General features: G+C 51.9%; 9 protein-coding genes across 9 annotated transcripts; 5 read left to right on the forward strand and 4 right to left on the reverse strand.

The window, feature by feature from the left end:
• Window positions 1-193: 193 nt before the first annotated feature.
• Window positions 194-688, forward strand: BCR37DRAFT_395476 (uncharacterized protein; the record flags this gene model as incomplete). Its single annotated transcript, XM_040871628.1, has 1 exon — window positions 194-688. One exon carries the CDS (start codon window positions 194-196, stop codon window positions 686-688), a length of 495 nt encoding a protein of 164 aa, XP_040722447.1.
• Window positions 689-1,064: 376 nt separating this feature from the next.
• BCR37DRAFT_335718 (P-loop containing nucleoside triphosphate hydrolase protein) lies at window positions 1,065-2,699 on the reverse strand (the record flags this gene model as incomplete). The annotated part of the gene is made up of 1 exon (XM_040867198.1): window positions 1,065-2,699. A coding segment is annotated over one exon (1,635 nt), but the record flags the coding sequence as incomplete, so codon positions are not given.
• Window positions 2,700-3,934: 1,235 nt separating this feature from the next.
• Window positions 3,935-8,066, forward strand: BCR37DRAFT_395478 (uncharacterized protein; the record flags this gene model as incomplete). Its single annotated transcript, XM_040871629.1, has 2 exons — window positions 3,935-4,325; window positions 4,372-8,066. 2 exons carry the CDS (start codon window positions 3,935-3,937, stop codon window positions 8,064-8,066), a joined length of 4,086 nt encoding a protein of 1,361 aa, XP_040722449.1.
• A 36-nt stretch (window positions 8,067-8,102) lies between these two features.
• On the reverse strand, window positions 8,103-8,450 carry BCR37DRAFT_395479 (uncharacterized protein; the record flags this gene model as incomplete). The annotated part of the gene is made up of 4 exons (XM_040871630.1): window positions 8,103-8,134; window positions 8,177-8,261; window positions 8,306-8,348; window positions 8,395-8,450. The coding sequence occupies 4 exons, from the start codon at window positions 8,448-8,450 to the stop codon at window positions 8,103-8,105; spliced, it is 216 nt and encodes a 71-aa protein (XP_040722450.1).
• A 147-nt stretch (window positions 8,451-8,597) lies between these two features.
• BCR37DRAFT_172552 (uncharacterized protein) lies at window positions 8,598-12,209 on the forward strand. The gene has a single exon (XM_040866272.1). The coding sequence runs from the start codon at window positions 8,646-8,648 to the stop codon at window positions 11,997-11,999; it is 3,354 nt and encodes a 1,117-aa protein (XP_040722451.1). The 5' UTR covers window positions 8,598-8,645; the 3' UTR covers window positions 12,000-12,209.
• BCR37DRAFT_395481 (kinase-like domain-containing protein) lies at window positions 12,073-13,388 on the reverse strand (the record flags this gene model as incomplete). The annotated part of the gene is made up of 3 exons (XM_040871631.1): window positions 12,073-12,513; window positions 12,559-12,929; window positions 12,980-13,388. 3 exons carry the CDS (start codon window positions 13,386-13,388, stop codon window positions 12,073-12,075), a joined length of 1,221 nt encoding a protein of 406 aa, XP_040722452.1.
• Window positions 13,389-13,553: 165 nt separating this feature from the next.
• On the reverse strand, window positions 13,554-14,114 carry BCR37DRAFT_383961 (uncharacterized protein; the record flags this gene model as incomplete). Its single annotated transcript, XM_040870135.1, has 1 exon — window positions 13,554-14,114. A coding segment is annotated over one exon (429 nt), but the record flags the coding sequence as incomplete, so codon positions are not given.
• A 730-nt stretch (window positions 14,115-14,844) lies between these two features.
• Window positions 14,845-15,904, forward strand: BCR37DRAFT_383963 (14-3-3 protein). The gene is made up of 4 exons (XM_040870136.1): window positions 14,845-14,932; window positions 14,980-15,286; window positions 15,335-15,592; window positions 15,638-15,904. Exons 1-4 carry the CDS (start codon window positions 14,869-14,871, stop codon window positions 15,801-15,803), a joined length of 795 nt encoding a protein of 264 aa, XP_040722454.1. The 5' UTR covers window positions 14,845-14,868; the 3' UTR covers window positions 15,804-15,904.
• A 59-nt stretch (window positions 15,905-15,963) lies between these two features.
• On the forward strand, window positions 15,964-16,600 carry BCR37DRAFT_383965 (uncharacterized protein). The gene is made up of 2 exons (XM_040870137.1): window positions 15,964-16,173; window positions 16,358-16,600. Exons 1-2 carry the CDS (start codon window positions 16,031-16,033, stop codon window positions 16,464-16,466), a joined length of 252 nt encoding a protein of 83 aa, XP_040722455.1. The 5' UTR covers window positions 15,964-16,030; the 3' UTR covers window positions 16,467-16,600.
• The last annotated feature ends 393 nt before the right edge of the window (window positions 16,601-16,993 follow it).

Below are 16,993 nucleotides of genomic sequence, written 5' to 3' on the forward strand. Positions count from 1 at the left end.
ACAGAGGAAGAGATCCAGCAGTTGCGCCTGTCCCCGGAGAGCGGAGCCGGCATCAATTCGGCACACGCCGGCTGAGGCGCAAAGTGGCGCATGCAACTTGGCAGCTGTCACCGTGCACTACACTTAACGCTTAGTAAATACAGCAAGATATTGCTGCCTCTTGCTCTTTGTTCTGGTCTAATTTTGCTTTCAAATGGCTCCTAGCGTTGCGCTTGTTGCGCTCACTGCTTCTACTAGTCTTCTTCTTGTTGGCGCTATTGCCGTCACGCTTTACATTCATCGCGAGCGTATCCAGGACGCGTTGCAAGAATTTCAGAATGAGGTGGAAGTGCGACACCAGCACTGGATGCGCGAGAGTGGACAGCGCGCTGAGCAGCATGAGCTCTCTCGTCCAGGCGGCGCGTCTCTTGAGCGCGACAGTATGAATGTCGATTCTTGGCGTCACGCAGGCCATGGTGGCGAGAGTCAGACGACTCTCCTGGACTTTGACGAACAGGCATCTCAACAAGCAGCAAGACACAGGCAGGGCTTCACGCAAGAGGTGGAGCAATCTTTAGAGTTTGACACGCCGGCGACACAAGAACATCTTTTGTCGCGCGCCTCTTCCTTTGCCGTTGTCAACGGTGACGAGTCTGAACCAAGCGACTTCACTGACTCTGATGACGACACATTCAAGAAGTCAATGTGAAGCAAGCGACTTCTTTCCTTCGACACTATGCGCATGGTTATGGCCCCTTGAGCAGCTCTTTGATACTGATTGCGTTTCGCACTGCATCGCTGAATCCGTCGCTGAACTTGATATACACCGTCGCCTTGGGCTTTTCCTGTTCACCTGCTCGCTTCTCTTGTGCATTGCCAAGACTTGCAGCGTCTGATCTGGTGGCCTGCACGACACGTCCGAAAAAGTCCTTCTTAACGACTTGTGCCGGCAGTGCGCCTTCCACCGGCAAAGACCGTTTCTTTTTTTCCGCAGCCGCTGCTGCCTCTGCCTCACGCTTCAATGCAGCACGTCGTGCTCGAGACTTACCCATACCAAGACGGTCGAGTGCTTCATCTGCTTCAAGTAATGCTTCCTGCTGTCGTCTGATCCGTTCAGCAGCAAGTTCTTGTGCAATTACTTGACGCACTGCATACCGACTCGGCAATAATGCCTCTCCCTTGAGCACTACAGTCCCCGTGGTGTCTTCATAATTCAGTAGCTCCGTCAAGGCTGGCTCGAGTCGGTAAATGTAGCTTCCATCGTCATTGCGGTACTGCTTGTAATCCAGACCCAAGAGAAGCATTGCATCGACGATCTTGGCAAGCTGTTTGCGTTCAGCTGGTTTGACCACCAAATGAGCATTGACTGGATTGATGCGAGAACTGCCAATGATGCGCACAGCATAGGAGAGCAGCTCACTCTTCATGATGAGTGCATTCTGGCATTGTCTGATGGACGGCTGGCATACAGCAATCCAAGTCTTAAACAGGTCCTCGTTGGCTGATGTCTTTTCTCGTGCTTGCCAAGCCTGCTTTGATCTTTCCAGCGTACGCGGTGACTCGTGCGTGGCAAAAAGGTGATGCATAGCAGAGGCAGCCCAAGGCATATAGGCCATCAATTCACCGTGTTGCCGTTCATACACCCCACGCTCACAAAAATCATAAAATGCGAGCCAAGACAGCGCCTTGAGTGGTTTTTGGAAGTGGCTATCGTGGTAGGGTGCTTGTGGGTAATGTGCAAACAAGCCATCCATGATTTTGCCATACTCATTGGTTGACTGAACGAGTTCTGCAATCTGAACAATTCTTTGGACTTCCGTCTTGACAACGGCTGCCTTTTTGCGTTCACGTTTGGCGTCTGGGAGTTTGAAGATGGCTTCCACCACTGCATGTGGTGAGCGAGCCATGTCGCGCTGAGCAAGTGTCTGAGAAACGCTCTCCAGTGTGAATTGCCGACTTCGTGTGCGTACGAATTGCAGGCTATTGACGCACGACCTTAAATCATGTTCAGCGACTTCACATAAAGCATGGAGAGCACGCACATCTGCTTGCAAGCCTTCGTGAAGGCATATCGTCCGTAATCGTGCCACGAGACTTGCTGGCCCTGATGCTTTGAAGTAGACAACTTGACAGTAGGGTCGTAGTGTTCGGAGTGCAGGTGCATATAGGTCATTGCAAATGACAATGATGGGTCGCAGAAGGGACTTGTTCGATTTTTGCTTTTTTGACTTCCTTGTGGCAAAGCCATTGAGTCCAGGAACGGCAGACATGGAAGCAAGCGCCTTTTCATCTGCTAGGACAATTCCCAAAAGACGCTTGATGAAGCCTGTTTCGCCACCAGCGCCACTCACTCCGTCAATCTCATCAATCACAATGCAAGATGGCCGCGATTGAAATACAGCCTGCGACTCGAGTGCATCCTGTATTTTGTTTTGCACCACGGTACCTGTTCGGTCATCACTTGCGTTGATTTCAATGACGTTGTAGCCTGCTTGACGCGATGCAATATGTGCGAGTGTCGTTTTGCCAAAGCCAGGCGGTCCTGTCAGCATGAGGATGCGTCTCTCTGGGCGTTTATGCGGGTCAGTGGTGGTGGCTTTGCTTGCTTTACCAAAGACACAATGATCCCAGTGCTTGAGCCAGCGTAGGACATCTCGATTCGTGCGTTCATCTCCAAGCAGTTCGGTGAACTTTTGTGGACGGTACTTGTCGACCCACATGCCTGTTTGTGTTGTTGGGAGTTCGCCATGATCAAAGGAGGCGGCTGAGCGGTCTCTCTTGTTTTCTGCTTCAATATCAGCAAGCAGTTGATGTATCTCGATACCAAAGTGCCGCGTCTTGCTGGCGTGCTGATCATCTACTTCTGAGGTGAAGACGGTAGTGCCCACTTGGCGTACACGTCTTTTGAAGCGCACGATACGGCCTGAACTGGTTGTGCCTTGGAGACTGTCGTCAAACACCTCTATTGCCGGTGAGCGTTCTCGTGGTGATTCCTCCGTAGGTTCAACAGGTAAAGACAAGTCCACAAGCGGAAGCGCATCGAGCATCACCTCATCGTCGTCATCCTCCATCAGGAATGGATTGCCGCTCGTTTTAGGAGCCGGCGAAGAAGGGAAAGGCTGAGAGGAAGGGCCAAGTCTGTTGGGGCTACTATGCCGGTGTTGGATGACGTGCTTCTGGCGCTCTTCCATGTACTCTCTCTGTGCCTCCAGTGCATCTAGATCGTCCGACATGGCCAGTACTTCCATGGCGTTGTGGTGCCAGCTGCTGTTGAGTCGCGTCGCGTGAAGATAAATTCGCGATTGGACGAGAAGACCCCTGGAAGCAGCAGCAGGCTCCTCCGTTTAACAGTTCAATCTAGACATCTAGACATCTACAAGGTATCGTAGCATGCTGGATGATCGATCAATCAGTGAGCCATCATACGAGGAGAGACTTGAATGAGAGTTTGGTCTGATTTGGGTTTAGCAACAGGCTACGTGGCCATAATACGCACCCAGCCAGACTGCAAAGGGGGCTAGCCTTGTGTCTATCTTGGCTGCATATGCTGCCTCAAGCAGATCAAGGCTATGAAATCTCACATTGATACAGCAGGACCTCACTGATGACTGCGAACACACAGATGAAGAAAAGGTATTGATCAGCAATGGCCGGCTTGCTCTCGCTATCTCTCGTGCCAGACTTTCCCTAGTCCTTTGACAGCACGGATATGCCTCAGTCCCCCTCCGGCCTCCCCACTGAGCATCCATACACCGCAGACTCAGGCACTCGAGGTGGTTTGTATCTGACGTCGTTTGCTCTCCGCTTGACGTCACTGCTGCTGGACCAAACACACCCGCGGGCAGTGCAGCAGCAGCAGCAGCAGGACCACAAGATCGATCGCAACTCCACACTCCCGCTCTCTCTTCTTAAGGCATCGACCATCCTCGGCCAAGACTCCCATCAGCAGCAAGCCATGGAGTCGCAGGCCCTCCTCCAGCACGATGACTCACCCACCGCCATCCTCTCCAAGAAGCTACGCACCCTCTTCCAGCTGAACGCCCTCAAGCAGGGCTACATGCCAACCAACGAACAGCTCCAAGAACACCTGACCGCTCATATCCGCTCACCCGTCCTCGATGCAAAGCAACGCGGCCTCTCCAAGGAAACGCGCCAGATCATGGACGATATCCGAGGCTTCCTCAAAGCCACAGGTCAACTCCTCAAGGACAAGAACGACGGTGACTTGATACAAGAGATCATTTGGAACTTGAAGAGCGCAAAGGCCCATGCGGATGTTGAGTTTGATGGGGATGTATTCGCCGCTCGATTGAGCGTGACACAAGCAAAAGCCGACGCAAAGACAGGTAGGCCCTTTCCTAAATCTATGTTCAAGAAGCTAACACTCCTTAGCGCACATGAAGGCCCGCGCAGTGGCCGATGTACTCTACAGCAACCCGCAATTCCGAGCACTCCTTCACGACGGCTCCATCCTTGCGCGTGACCTGCTCTCGGATGTTGTTGAAGCAACGGCCACGGCTATTGCTCCTGAAGAGGAAGACCTCATCCAACTTGAGGAAGAAGCTGTGGATGTGGATGGACGAGCCATCAAGGATGATGTGGACGACACCAAAGCAGCGATTCGCGAACGCGTCGACAACGTCAAGGAACAAGTCCGTGAAACATACGACGCTGCCACTGAACAAGCGATTGCCACGCTACAACAAATGCAAGAGCAAGGCCAGAAATTCGGTGGACAAGCCATCGAAGTTGCTGGTCAAGCCAAGGAGAAGGCAACAAAGCTCGCAAAGGAAGGGTCCGAGCAAGCCAAGAAGGCAGCAGACACAGCACTCAAGCTTGCTGACGAGGCTATTGCCAAATTGGAAGAACTGACGGGCATTCAGCGTGAGGATATCAAGAAATCACTCGATAACGGTACTCCCGTTGAAGACCTCGTTCGCAATGCCAAAAAGGGAGGCAAGAAGGTCCAAAAGCGTGCTGGAGAGCTAGCCAGTGATGCTGCCGACAAGGTCCAGCAAGGCACAAAAGCAGCTCAAGACAAGGCAGCTGAAGTTGCCGACAAGGGCAAGAAAGTCGCCAAAGACGCCAAGGACAAGGCACAAGATGTTGCCGAGGATGTTCAGGACAAGGCTGGTAAAGCAGCAGAGTCAGCCAAAGAAGGCGCCAAGGATGCCAAGAAGAAGGCAGAGGATGTCGCTGAAGACGTAGGCGACAAGGCAAAGAAGACTGCAAAAGATGCCAAGTCCAAGGCTGACGATGTTGCTGAGGATGTCGGCGACAAGGCGAAGAAGACGGCAAAGGACGCCAAGTCGAAAGCCGAGGATATTGCAAAAGACGCGAGCGACAAGACTGAAAGGACTGCTAAAGACGCCAAGTCGAAAGCCCAGGACGCAAACAAGTCTACTTCCTCAAGCAATGGTACACACTTGCAACAAATTGGTATTGTTCACGACAAGGCTGCCGACAAGAGGGAGGCACAGCAACAAGGTGGCAAGGGAAAGCCTGATCCTGATTACACCTTTGACGAGGAGGATACTGAGACGGATGATGCACTTGCTGGCATCATGGCACAGATTCGCACCAAGACAAAAGGTCAAGAAGGTATCACTGAAGCAGATATGAAGCGCACTGCTCGCAAGCTGCTGCACGACTATCAATCGCAATCTGGCAAGGCACAAAAGAATGGTAGCAAGGCTGCTGACAAGACCAAGGAAACTGCCAAGGATGCAAAAGCCAAGGCTGGTGATGCTGCTGAATCTGCAAAGCAAAAGGGCTCTGAGGTCGCTGATGAGGCTGTTAAGAAGGCTGAGCAAGCCAAGGAAAAAGGTTCTGAGCTTGCTGACAAGGCACAAAAGAAGGGATCCGAGGTGGCAGATGAGGCTGGTAAGAAGGCTGAGCAAGCAAAGCAAAAAGGATCTGAGCTTGCTGATAAGGCACAAAAGAAGGGCTCTGAGGTAGCAGACGAGGCCAGTAAGAAGGCTGAGCAAGCCAAGGAGAAGGGAGCTGAGCTCGCCGATAAGGCACAAAAGAAGGGCTCCGAGATCGCTGATGAGGCTGGCAAGAAGGCCGAACAAGCGAAGAAGAAGGGCTCTGAGCTCGCTGACCAGGCTTCTGAGCAGCTCGACTCTGCTGCCAAGACTGCTGATGACCTTGGTCGCAAGGTAAAGAAGAATGCAGACGAAGCTGTTGAGGCTGGCAAGGACAAAGCAGCCGAACTTAAGCGTCGTGTTGAGGAAATCGACCAAGAAGATATCCAAAAGGCCATTGACGATTTGATTCGTGCAACGAAGCAAAAGTTGACCGAGGTCACTGGCATCACAGAGGACGATGTGGTCGACTTCAAGAACAAAGCCGTTGAACAAGGCAAGCAAGCTCGCGACTTTGCCGTTGAAAAGGGCAAGAAGGCTGCTGAAACTGCTGAAGACGTCGCCGTCAATGTTGGTGCTCAAGCCAAGCACGCTTTACAAAACGCTCCCCGCAATGCAGCTGGCCAGATCCACGACACGCTAGATGCCGCACAAGAGTTGACAGATGCCACGGTCGAGAAGATCAAGGAATCGACCAAGGACATTCGCGAGTATCTAGCTGAGAAGTTCCCACCCAAGCGGCGTCAGGCCTTGCAGAAGCACTTCACCGCCCTTGCTGTCTCGCTCCGCGACAACACCGACTACTCCAATGGTCTTGATGGCTTGATTCCAATTGGCCGCAAGTACGTGGACTACACAATGACCTTTGTCGATGAAGTGCCCGATGCTCTGGAGGCTTCAGCCAATGTCGACACCAACAACGAGCTTGATGTTGCTGTTCGCAATACGATCACCCTGATTGAGCGCTTCTCCAATGGAGTTGGCTTTGGTGGCATACAGAAAGCATACAAGCAGCTCAAGGGGGATATGGGCAAGGACAAGCACACCGACGAGTTCTTGTCGGACTGTATGACATACTTCAAGCGCCTCGTACAGGATGTCAAGTATGCTGCTTCAGATGATGCACAGAAGCACGGCCAGGAACTCCTCGACCGCATCAATGAGTTTACAGAGTCGACTGGTTTCAAAGATGATGTCAACGACCTCATTCGCGAATCGGTCAAGCTTGCCGAAGGCTTCACAAGTGACCAAGTGCTGCTCAATTGGACTTCAAGGGGTCGTCAACTCTTCAAGCACTTGACCATGAACTCGCGCGGCAACTTCGTGTTCAAGACTCGCGTTATTCGCGACTTTTTCCAAATTATCATGCCATCGGCACTGAAGCTTGTTCAATATGTCCCTATCTCAAGGGTTGAATTCCAAAACGAGGAAATTGACCTCGTGGTCGAGAACCTTGTCTTTGAGTCGAGTGCGTCACACGACCAGAGCTTCCTGCCATACCGCATGCGCATCATGAACAAGAATGTCTTTGAGGCTGTCAACGCCTACAAGTACGAGTCTGCTTATTCACAACGCTTGACTGTTAAGCTTGAAGGATTGACTATGGCTGTGCGCGATGCTGGCTTCTACATTCGCAAGAAGACTGGCTTCTTCCGCTTCTACGACTCTGGCTTGTTCGATGTCATCATGGATGGACCAGGCGTTGATATTGAGGTTGACTTGCAAATGTCTACCGAGGATGAGGAAGAGGACGTCACGCGTGACGCTCTCTTTGTGGTCAAGGCTGTGCGTGTCGACATTCGCAAGTTTGACTTTAGCACATCAGGTGCACGCCACGGTTGGCTCATTGGCTTGTTCAAGCCTCTCGTCAAGGGATTCGTCAAGCGTCAAATCGAGACGGCTATTGCCGATTCAATGAAGGAACAGCTCGTTTGGTATGAGTATCAGTTGCGCATGCTGCAGCACCGTGTCAAGACTGCCTTTATCGCCAATAATGGTCAAGCCAGCTTTGCCAGCTTGTTCAGGGCGATCACCACTGGCTACAAGCCCAACCCTGGCAGACGTGGTCAATTTGAAGTGGCTGTTGGCACACATGGTCCACTGCGCAATGTACACACGAAGGCATCGCTCGAGCACGAGTTGGAGTATGCAGATGAGATTGTGGACGAGGAGGGTAGGCGTCATTCATGGAAGAATGATATCTTCAGCTTGGGCGTTTAAGGCATTTTATGTATTCGGTTCGTATCTTGATCTACTTTATTGTGTTTTCATTTCTCCATCAGCTTCGACTGGCTTATTAGTGATGTGTATAAAGTAAGGGGCTAACGCACCAGAAGTAACGGCTTCATGTGCCTCGAGGGTACCAACGTGGTCCTTAGGAAATTCAGCCGAGAATCCTTTGATGAGCGTGAAGGTCTGTCCAGTCAGCTCGGTCCTTTGTGCGCCCGAAAGTTACATACATCCTTGATAGTGCCGCCCTGTTTCTCGATGAGCTTCTTTGCACTGTGGCATGTGTCAGCTGAGCGCAATTGAACAATGCGCAACATACTCAGCAACTTGTGCGTCGCTTGCGTCGTCTTTGAGGTTGACAATGAAGGCAGGCATGGTTCTGGTCCTTGCTTTGAGTGTGTTGGTCAGTGGTCGCATTTGTGGAGTTGCGCCGGTTGTCTGGTGACGCAGCCGGGCCAAAGATAAAAGTCGCAGGAGGAGCTCACATCCAGAAAAAAGTTGCCTCTGAGAAAGGGACGACCAGGCAAAGTACTAGCTACACAGACATCTGCCGCTGCGCCTACTGCAGCAATGGAGCAGCAGGCAAATAGGCCTCACAGGGACAAGCATTCGGGACCCTCGGCCGAGAAGAAAAAATCGCAACAGTCGCGAGACCAAGCAGCAAAGCAAAATCCCAAAGGGTTTGCTGTCGGTCGTCGGGCAGAGAAGCAGGCGCGTCGTACAGCTGATGTTGACCAGAAGAAGCTGCATGTGCCACTGGTAGACAGAACGCCCGATGAAGCGCCCCCTGTCATTATTGCAGTCATGGGACCGCCAGGCACGGGCAAGACGACATTGATCAAGTCGCTTGTAAAGCGCTTTTCGAAGCACTCTCTGACAGAGGTGACGGGTCCTATCACAGTTGTTTCGGGCAAGCACAGGAGATTGACCTTCATTGAGTGCGCGAATGACCTAAACGCCATGATGGACGTGGCAAAGATTGCAGACCTCGTCCTGTTGCTCATCGATGGCAATTTCGGCTTTGAAATGGAGACGATGGAGTTCCTCAACATCCTTGCGCCGCACGGTATGCCAAAGGTGATGGGTGTTTTGACGCACCTCGACTTGTTCAAGAAGCCAGCTACCCTCAGAACTGCAAAGAAGCGATTGAAGCAGAGATTCTGGACAGAAATATACCAGGGTGCAAAACTCTTCTATCTCTCCGGCGTCATCAACGGTCGATATCCAGACCGAGAGATTCTCAACCTCTGTCGCTTCATCTCTGTCATGAAGTTCAGGCCCTTGCTCTGGCGAAATTCCCATCCATATTTGCTTGCAGATCGTGTCGAAGATTTGACACCTCCTCAGCAGATTCACGATGACCCAACTTGCGATCGAACAATCACGCTTTACGGCTATTCTAGAGGAACAAATTTCCCAGCAAAGGATGCTCGGGTACATATCCCTGGTGTGGGCGACTTGACTGTTTCGGTTGTTTCTGCTCTGCCAGATCCTTGTCCTGCGCCAGGTCAAGAGAAGGGCAAGAAGCGTCGGACGCTTGGTGAAAAGGCCAAGCTCATCTACGGTCCCTTGTCAGATGTCGGTGGTATCACATTCGACAAGGATGCAGTTTATATAGACATGCCCACCAACTCCTTTTCACACAAAAAATCACAAGCTGAGGATGAAGAGTCAGATGAAGAAGAGACTGGTTTCGGTGAACGTCTCGTGATGGGTTTGCAATCAGCCAAGCCGCAACAGGAAGAAGGACTGCAGCTATTTTCTGGTGGGGGACACGTAACGGACTCAGGGCGTCGGTCAATACGGCAGACCCAAGCACAGATGATGGACTTTGACAACGCTGAAGGTTTAGAGGACGTTCCTACGGATGATGACGACGAAGATGCGGAACCTCCCGTCTATGTTGAAAAGACCGATCGCGGTGGTGGCCGGCGCGAGGAACTCCAATTTGCCGATAGTGACAGCGAAATTGGGGAGCTTTCTGGCAACGAAGACGATGTCTCTTTCGATGAAGAAGAGGAGGATGATCAGACAACGGCTGCCTTGAGATGGAAGGAAGGGCTTGCAGAAAAGGCCAGCGCAGACTACATGGCCCGCCGTCCTCGTCGATTGGCTGCCCTCATTTACGATATGGAGTACTCGGCTGCCGATGTGGTACGCGAGTGGACTACTGGTATCGTGAAAGGTACCGAGGCTGAAGAGGCACCCGAAGAAGAAGAAGAGGCAGACGACTTCTTCAAGGTGACTACAGATGCACCGGCTGCTGAGGTCATTGACGCCTCGAAGTCTCGCCAGGGACCCGTTGCCCCTGATCTTCTTGCCCGTATCAAGTCTCGCTTCATCCCTCGTAACCCTGAAGCAGGCTTTGAAGCGACCGGGGACGACGGCGATGAGGAAGAGGTGTTTGGAGACTTTGAAGATCTTGAAGCATCTGATGCTGAAGCCGACGACAAAATCACTGAACCAATTGAAGCAGCGGAACCAGCAGCACAGCTTGACTTTGCAGCCGAACGATTACAAAATGAAAAGCGGAAAGCTGAATTGAAGCAACGTTTCGAGGAAGAAGATGACCGTGGTGGAAAGGAGGAAGACCCGCAAGGCGAGATGGATTGGCATGATCAGCAAAAGGCCAAGATCTCCAAGCAGCTCGAACTCAACAAGGAGGCATTTGCTGACCTGACACCCGAGGAGAGAATCTCGGTAGAGGGTCACCAGCCTGGAAGCTACCTTCGACTACAAATCTCGGGAGTCCCATGCGAGTTTATCGACAGTTTCACCGGCAAGCTTCCCGTCATTGTTGGAGGGCTATTAGCCAACGAGCAAAGCTTCGGCCTGGTGCAGGTGCGCATTAAAAAGCACCGCTGGCACAAGAAGATTCTCAAAACCAACGATCCTCTTATCTTGTCTATTGGATGGCGGCGATTTCAAACACTGCCGCTGTACAGCACCAGTGACAATCGCACGCGAAACCGTCTGCTTAAATACACACCAGAGCACATGCACTGTTTTGCCACATTTTATGGTCCATTGACTGCGCCCAACATTGGCTTTTGTGCCTTTAGATCTGTGGCGAATCACACACCTGGCGATACAGTGGGTGCTGGTTTCCGTGTGGCTGCTACTGGTACGGTCTTGGATCTTGCACAGTCGAGTGAGATTGTCAAGAAGCTCAAGCTGACCGGAACGCCGTACAAGATCTTCAAGAACACGGCATTCATCAAGGACATGTTTACTTCTTCACTTGAGGTGGCCAAATTCGAAGGTGCCAACATCCGAACTGTTTCCGGAATTCGTGGACAAGTGAAAAAGGCATTACGCAAACCAGAGGGACACTTCAGGGCGACATTTGAGGATAAAGTGCTCATGTCTGATATTGTCTTTTTGCGAGCTTGGTATCCAGTGCAGCCGCGCACGTATTACAACCCAGTCACATCGTTGCTTGACTCTTGGAAAGGTATGCGATTGACCGGTGTCGTGAGGCATGCAATGAGTCTTGCAACACCCCTGCCAGCCGACTCACAGTACCGCAAGATTGAGCGTCAGGAACGCAAATTCAATCCACTCAAAGTACCGCGTGGTATTCAAGCTTCGTTGCCATTCGCTAGTAAACCTGCACTCATGAAGAAGCAGTCAAAGCCGACGTACCTGCAAAAACGAGCTGTGGTGTTGGGTGGAGAAGAGAAGAAGGCGCGTGACCTGATGCAAAAGATTATGACGCTGCGAAATGACAAGACTGCGAAGCGTGATGCAAAGCAAGAGCAGCGTCGTCAAGTACATCGTCAAGCGGTGGCCAAGGAGGCTGCTTTCCAGGTGGAGAAGGAGAAAGCCAAGTCTCAGGCGTACTACAAGGAGCAAGGCAAGAAGCGGCGGCTCGAAGGTGGTAAGCCTACAGGGAATGCCAAGAAGCGTTCGAGGGATGATTAAAAGGATGCATAGGCTCTTTGTATCTCGGTAGATACGAATGCAGATTTAGTGAGCCGATAAGGTGTTGGATGCTTTAAGAGAGATAAACGCACTGCAGGAATGGATGTTCAAGCAACTCGCCAGCGGTGTGCCGATGAAATGGATCCAATTCGAGTGCCTTGTCGAGGAAGTCAAATGCCTGTTGTAAGAGGATATCATCTCCTTCTTCCAGCCAAGGGTAAGCGCCTGGTTCCAGACTCGGCATGCCCAGCAAGCTCTTGACGAGGTGTTGCCAAGCATAGCGATGCACAGGGACACCAGGCAGATTAATGTCAAGCAAACAACCATGAACAGTCGCACAGTGACTCATCTCCTCTGTGCCAAAGACGTTGCATAGTTCAACAAAGGCGACAAGATCGTCTTCAGCGCAAAAGAAGGGCATGCGTTGGCAAAGGAAGCAGAGGAGGATGATCCCAGTAGACCAAACATCAATAGCGGTTGATTGCCTGCTGCAACGAAGGAGCACTTCTGGAGCCTATCTGGTCAGCGCTTCTGCGAATGAGAGACATTGTTGGCATACACGGAAGCCTCGTGTACCGCCTCGCTCGCCGCGTTTTGAGCGACGTCGGTCATTCTTGAGTTCCCCAACAGGTCGCATGCGGGAACGTTGTTCCTCAATGTCGTGTGTTGTTAAGAGTGCGACTTGCTCATTGAGGCAACCGCATGCAGGAATACCTTCATCAATCATGTCCTCATACTGAGCCAATCCAAAGTCCACCAAGACACCTTGATTGATGTATGGATTCCAGCAATAGTTGCCAGGCTTGATGTCTCGGTGCACAATGCCTAGTGTGTGAATAGCATGGCAGGCAAGAAGGAGATCACGCAGATAGCACGCGATGTTGCGAAGGGGATAGCAGTCAAAGTAGTCTCGAAACTCTGCATGCTGGACTGTAGATGGAGTATTAGCAAATGATACATTGATGAGCTGAAAGGCGCACTAAATGGCAAGACAATGAGGATCTGGTCAAAGTGGCGAATGGCGGTGACGATAGACAAGACCTGCTTGACGCCCGTGTTGCGAATGTCTTGCAAGACTTCGAGTTCATTGTAGATGCGCCAGGGAGCAGCAAACGCATACACCTGCTTGATGGCGACATACTGCTGCCCTGTCTGAAGACGCGTACGGTAACGTTTGCCGTTATTGCTATCGGGCGTCGTCTGCTGGAAGCTGGCATGGCGCACGTCGAGTGCCTTAAAGACTGCCGAGAATGATCCGCTGCCAATAAGTTCTAATGGTTGATAGAGGCGGTCGATGCCAGGGAAGGACTGGAGGAGTGCTTGGATGGCGCCGGCAGAGTCGAGGAAGTGCTTCTCTTCCTTGTCGGCTGGAGACTCCTTGACGAGCATAGCAGGTGAGTAGAGGATACTTGATGAAGCAGCAGGTACAAGCAGTACAGTGAGCCAGTAAGGCAAGAGAGGTAGCGAGAGTGAGATTGAGAGCGATTATGTGCTAGTCAGAGCTGTGAGCTATGTGCAAAGAAGGACACTCAGTCGTGGAGGACTAGTGGCTCGCAATGGCTTGAGGGCATTCCGCTCGCTTGTGGCCTGGTTGCTGACAACCATAGCACAGCTGCTGAACAGCCTCACCTTCAGCTGTGCAATCACCTAAAGGGCATTAGTATGATCTCATATCAGAGGGGAATGTCACATACGCGCAAAGTGGTTGGCACCGTTACACTTGTAGCACACGACCTTCTTGGCCTCCTTACGCTGCCGAGGCTTCTCCGACTGCTGCTGTCGCTCTTGCTGCTCTTGCTTCGGCTCTGGACAGTCTCGCGACTCGTGACCGGCCTGCTTGCAGTTGAAGCACAGTCGCTCGGGCTCAGTGCATACACTGGCCAAGTGGTCCTTTGAGGCACACTTGTAGCAACGCTTCGCGCGTGCTGGTACTGGAGGCTCAAAATTGGCAAACTTGGCTGCCAAGGGAAGCCTGTCGCCCTCTGGAACTGGGCAGTCTTTGAGCTGGTGGTCCTCGGACTTGCAGGCGAAACACCTCTTGTTGGCTTGTGGGCAATTGGCGACTCTATGATCGTCCTCGCCGCACCTGAAGCATCCGAAGCTCGACATCTTCTGCTGCTGCTGCTATGAGAAAGAGAGTGATAGATCCAGCGACTTGGGGAAGATTTCTGCAATCTACAGAGACACGTGACAGCAGCGGATGCAGTAGAGTAGACGGAGTAGAGTCACCAGGGGAAAGAGTCGTAGTCTCTTGATGGAGCTGCAGATTGATCTGATGAGCTATGGACGGGAACACTGTCACTGCTAGGCAAGCACCATGGACTACATTGTAGCTATCCACTAGTTTTAGACCACTGCAGAGCAGCCTTCCCTGCTATGTTCGGCCATCTGCTCTCCTTGTGCCTGGGCGATATGCCTGATCACTGCCATGACTGCACCTACATCTACATCCTGAGCTAGCACTAGCAGAGAGAGAAAGAGATGCCTGCTACGAGTAAGATGACGCGTCTGTTCTGGGCAGCGAATTTTGGAATTTCAGACTTCTGCTGCTGAGACAGGGCGACTTGTGCTGCTGCTGCTGCTGCTCCTCTCCCGCCCTCTCAAACCCAACAAACCACCATCACCATCACCCACACTCACAAAGAACCAACCCACACTCGTACGTCGCCAGCCCTCCTTCCGCCTGACCCTCTCCTTCTCCTCCGCCTCTCGCAAAAGCCCCCCTCGCGAGTTGTGTGACTGCGCAACCTTCCTATTCACGTGGGCCAGAGGAGCTGGAAGGGACAACGCGGATACCTCCAAGGGCCAAGCCATAAAACCCAACAAGGCTAACACATCCGTGTAGAACTCCAACAAGAAACTTCTCAACATGCCTGGACGTGATGATGCTGTGTACCTCGCCAAGCTCGCCGAGCAGGCAGAGCGTTACGAAGGTATGGCCTGCTTCAAGAAAAAAAACACGCGACTAATACTCCCTAAGAGATGGTCGAAAACATGAAGACCGTGGCCTCTACAGACCAGGAACTCACCGTCGAAGAGCGCAACCTCCTCTCTGTTGCGTACAAAAACGTGATCGGTGCCCGCCGGGCTTCTTGGCGCATCGTCTCCTCGATTGAGCAAAAAGAGGAGAGCAAGGGTAACGGCGAGCAAGTCACTCTCATCAAGGAGTACCGCGTCAAGATTGAGCAGGAGCTCGCACAGATCTGTGAGGACATCCTCGACGTGCTCGACAAGCACCTCGTCCCATCTGCTCAAAGCGGCGAGTCCAAGGTCTTCTACCACAAGATGTACGCATTCCCTTTTAGCGCAGGAACTGATGGCTAATGTATTTCCAGGAAGGGAGACTACCACCGCTACTTGGCCGAGTTTGCTACCGGCGACAAGCGTTCCGACTCTGCCGAAAAGTCTCTTGAGGCATACAAGGCTGCGTCCGACGTTGCCGTGACTGAATTGCCTCCTACGCACCCAATCCGTCTCGGTCTCGCTCTCAACTTTTCCGTGTTTTACTACGAGATCCTCAACTCCCCAGACCGGGCTTGTCACTTGGCCAAGCAGGCATTTGACGATGCCATTGCAGAGCTCGACACATTGTCGTACGTCCCTCATCTCACATCAAGGAATGCAACTAATGTTCACAGGGAGGAATCGTACAAGGACTCTACGCTCATTATGCAGCTGCTCCGTGACAACTTGACATTGTGGACTTCGGACATGCAGGACGGTGACAAGGAGAAGGAGCAATCTGCTGCCGCTGCACCGGCGACGGATGCTCCAGCAGCTGCCAAGGCGGAGGAAGCCTCATAGGCATCATTGGGTTCCTTCTATCGTAACCCGTTGATTCACGCTACTTAAGACTCTGCGTGTTTCTGATAGATTGAGGCAGTATCCGAGTTTCTCTTTCCATGCTCTTGACTTCTTGAATCTTGACTCTTCAGTCTTGATTTTTACTTTGTTGTGCCTGCGTCATCCCATATCTCCACCGAGGCTCCAGCAACCACGACCACGGACCACCACAAGCACCGCACCGTATCATGTTCAAGACTAGCATTGCACGACTCTCAACCAGGTCTCAGACCATCACCCTTGCTAAGCGTATGTACGCAGACGCACCAGCAGGCAGTGTGGCCGCTAGCAAGGATGCTTTCGGCAAGCGCGAGAAGGCTCAGGAGGACAAGTCAGTGCTTTTCTTCAGTTGTTGGCTGCTCGAGTGTCTCGGCAGTCTTTGATCTTGCTATCCTCTCTCATTGATTGGACTTCGGCCTGCTCGGATGTGAGAGAAACATGTTCATGGACTGTCGGACACCCACGCATCAATACACTGATTACGATTGACGGAGCAATATACTAACCATTGCCAGGTACATGCGCGACCGCGAACGAGAGAAGCAAGAGAGGCTCAAGAAGCACATCAAGGACCAGCGTTCTGCCCTTGACGAGCTTGAGAAGTCGATGGAGGACAAGCACTGAAGGCATGGACTAACCGCTACGTTATTGCATTCCTATCAAGTCCATATGACTCTATGTCGTCCTCATTATGATACTGATCTACTTCCTATCGACATCAAGCCCCGGAGAGCGTATACTTCATCTTAAAGCTCGTGATTGACTGCTCGCCCTTCTAATGATTCTCGCCATGAACACTGGCGTCCTCGAGTAAATTCTCTTGAGGACTACAGTCATAACAGATATCACACCTGCATCCTTGACACGTCTTCTTCAGCAATCTCCCTCCGTTGTGTGACTGGCCCTTTTCTGTGACTGAATTACGTCAATTTTCGAGCTGGAAAGTTTTATGTGCGCCAAGACATCAGAGCTACAGCGCGTATTCCGCAAGTTGCAACCATATCTATCGCTTGATAAGGCTTCTGTATCGCACTTACTCTTCATCCAAGCTATTGCTCGAGGGCGCAATGTTGGCGCAGCTTTGCTCTTCGACGGCGCATCTCCGGAGACGATTGCAGCTTCTCATCCTCTCGCTTGCCCTTCTCGGCGGG

This window comes from Protomyces lactucae-debilis (genome assembly GCF_002105105.1).
Source record: "Protomyces lactucae-debilis strain 12-1054 chromosome Unknown BCR37scaffold_25, whole genome shotgun sequence".
NCBI lineage: Eukaryota > Fungi > Ascomycota > Taphrinomycetes > Taphrinales > Protomycetaceae > Protomyces > Protomyces lactucae-debilis.

What these genes read in the sequence shown, in the direction of transcription:
- BCR37DRAFT_172552 (XM_040866272.1), top strand. Translation starts at nt 8,646, where the DNA reads ATGGAGCAGCAGGCAAATAGGCCTCACAGGGACAAGCATTCGGGACCC.
- BCR37DRAFT_383963 (XM_040870136.1), top strand. Translation starts at nt 14,869, where the DNA reads ATGCCTGGACGTGATGATGCTGTGTACCTCGCCAAGCTCGCCGAGCAG. An exon ending in GCAGGCAGAGCGTTACGAAG is followed by an intron (nt 14,933 to 14,979) that starts GTATGGCCTGCT and finishes ATACTCCCTAAG; the next exon opens with AGATGGTCGAAAACATGAAG. An exon ending in AAGGTCTTCTACCACAAGAT is followed by an intron (nt 15,287 to 15,334) that starts GTACGCATTCCC and finishes ATGTATTTCCAG; the next exon opens with GAAGGGAGACTACCACCGCT.
- BCR37DRAFT_383965 (XM_040870137.1), top strand. Translation starts at nt 16,031, where the DNA reads ATGTTCAAGACTAGCATTGCACGACTCTCAACCAGGTCTCAGACCATC. An exon ending in GAGAAGGCTCAGGAGGACAA is followed by an intron (nt 16,174 to 16,357) that starts GTCAGTGCTTTT and finishes AACCATTGCCAG; the next exon opens with GTACATGCGCGACCGCGAAC.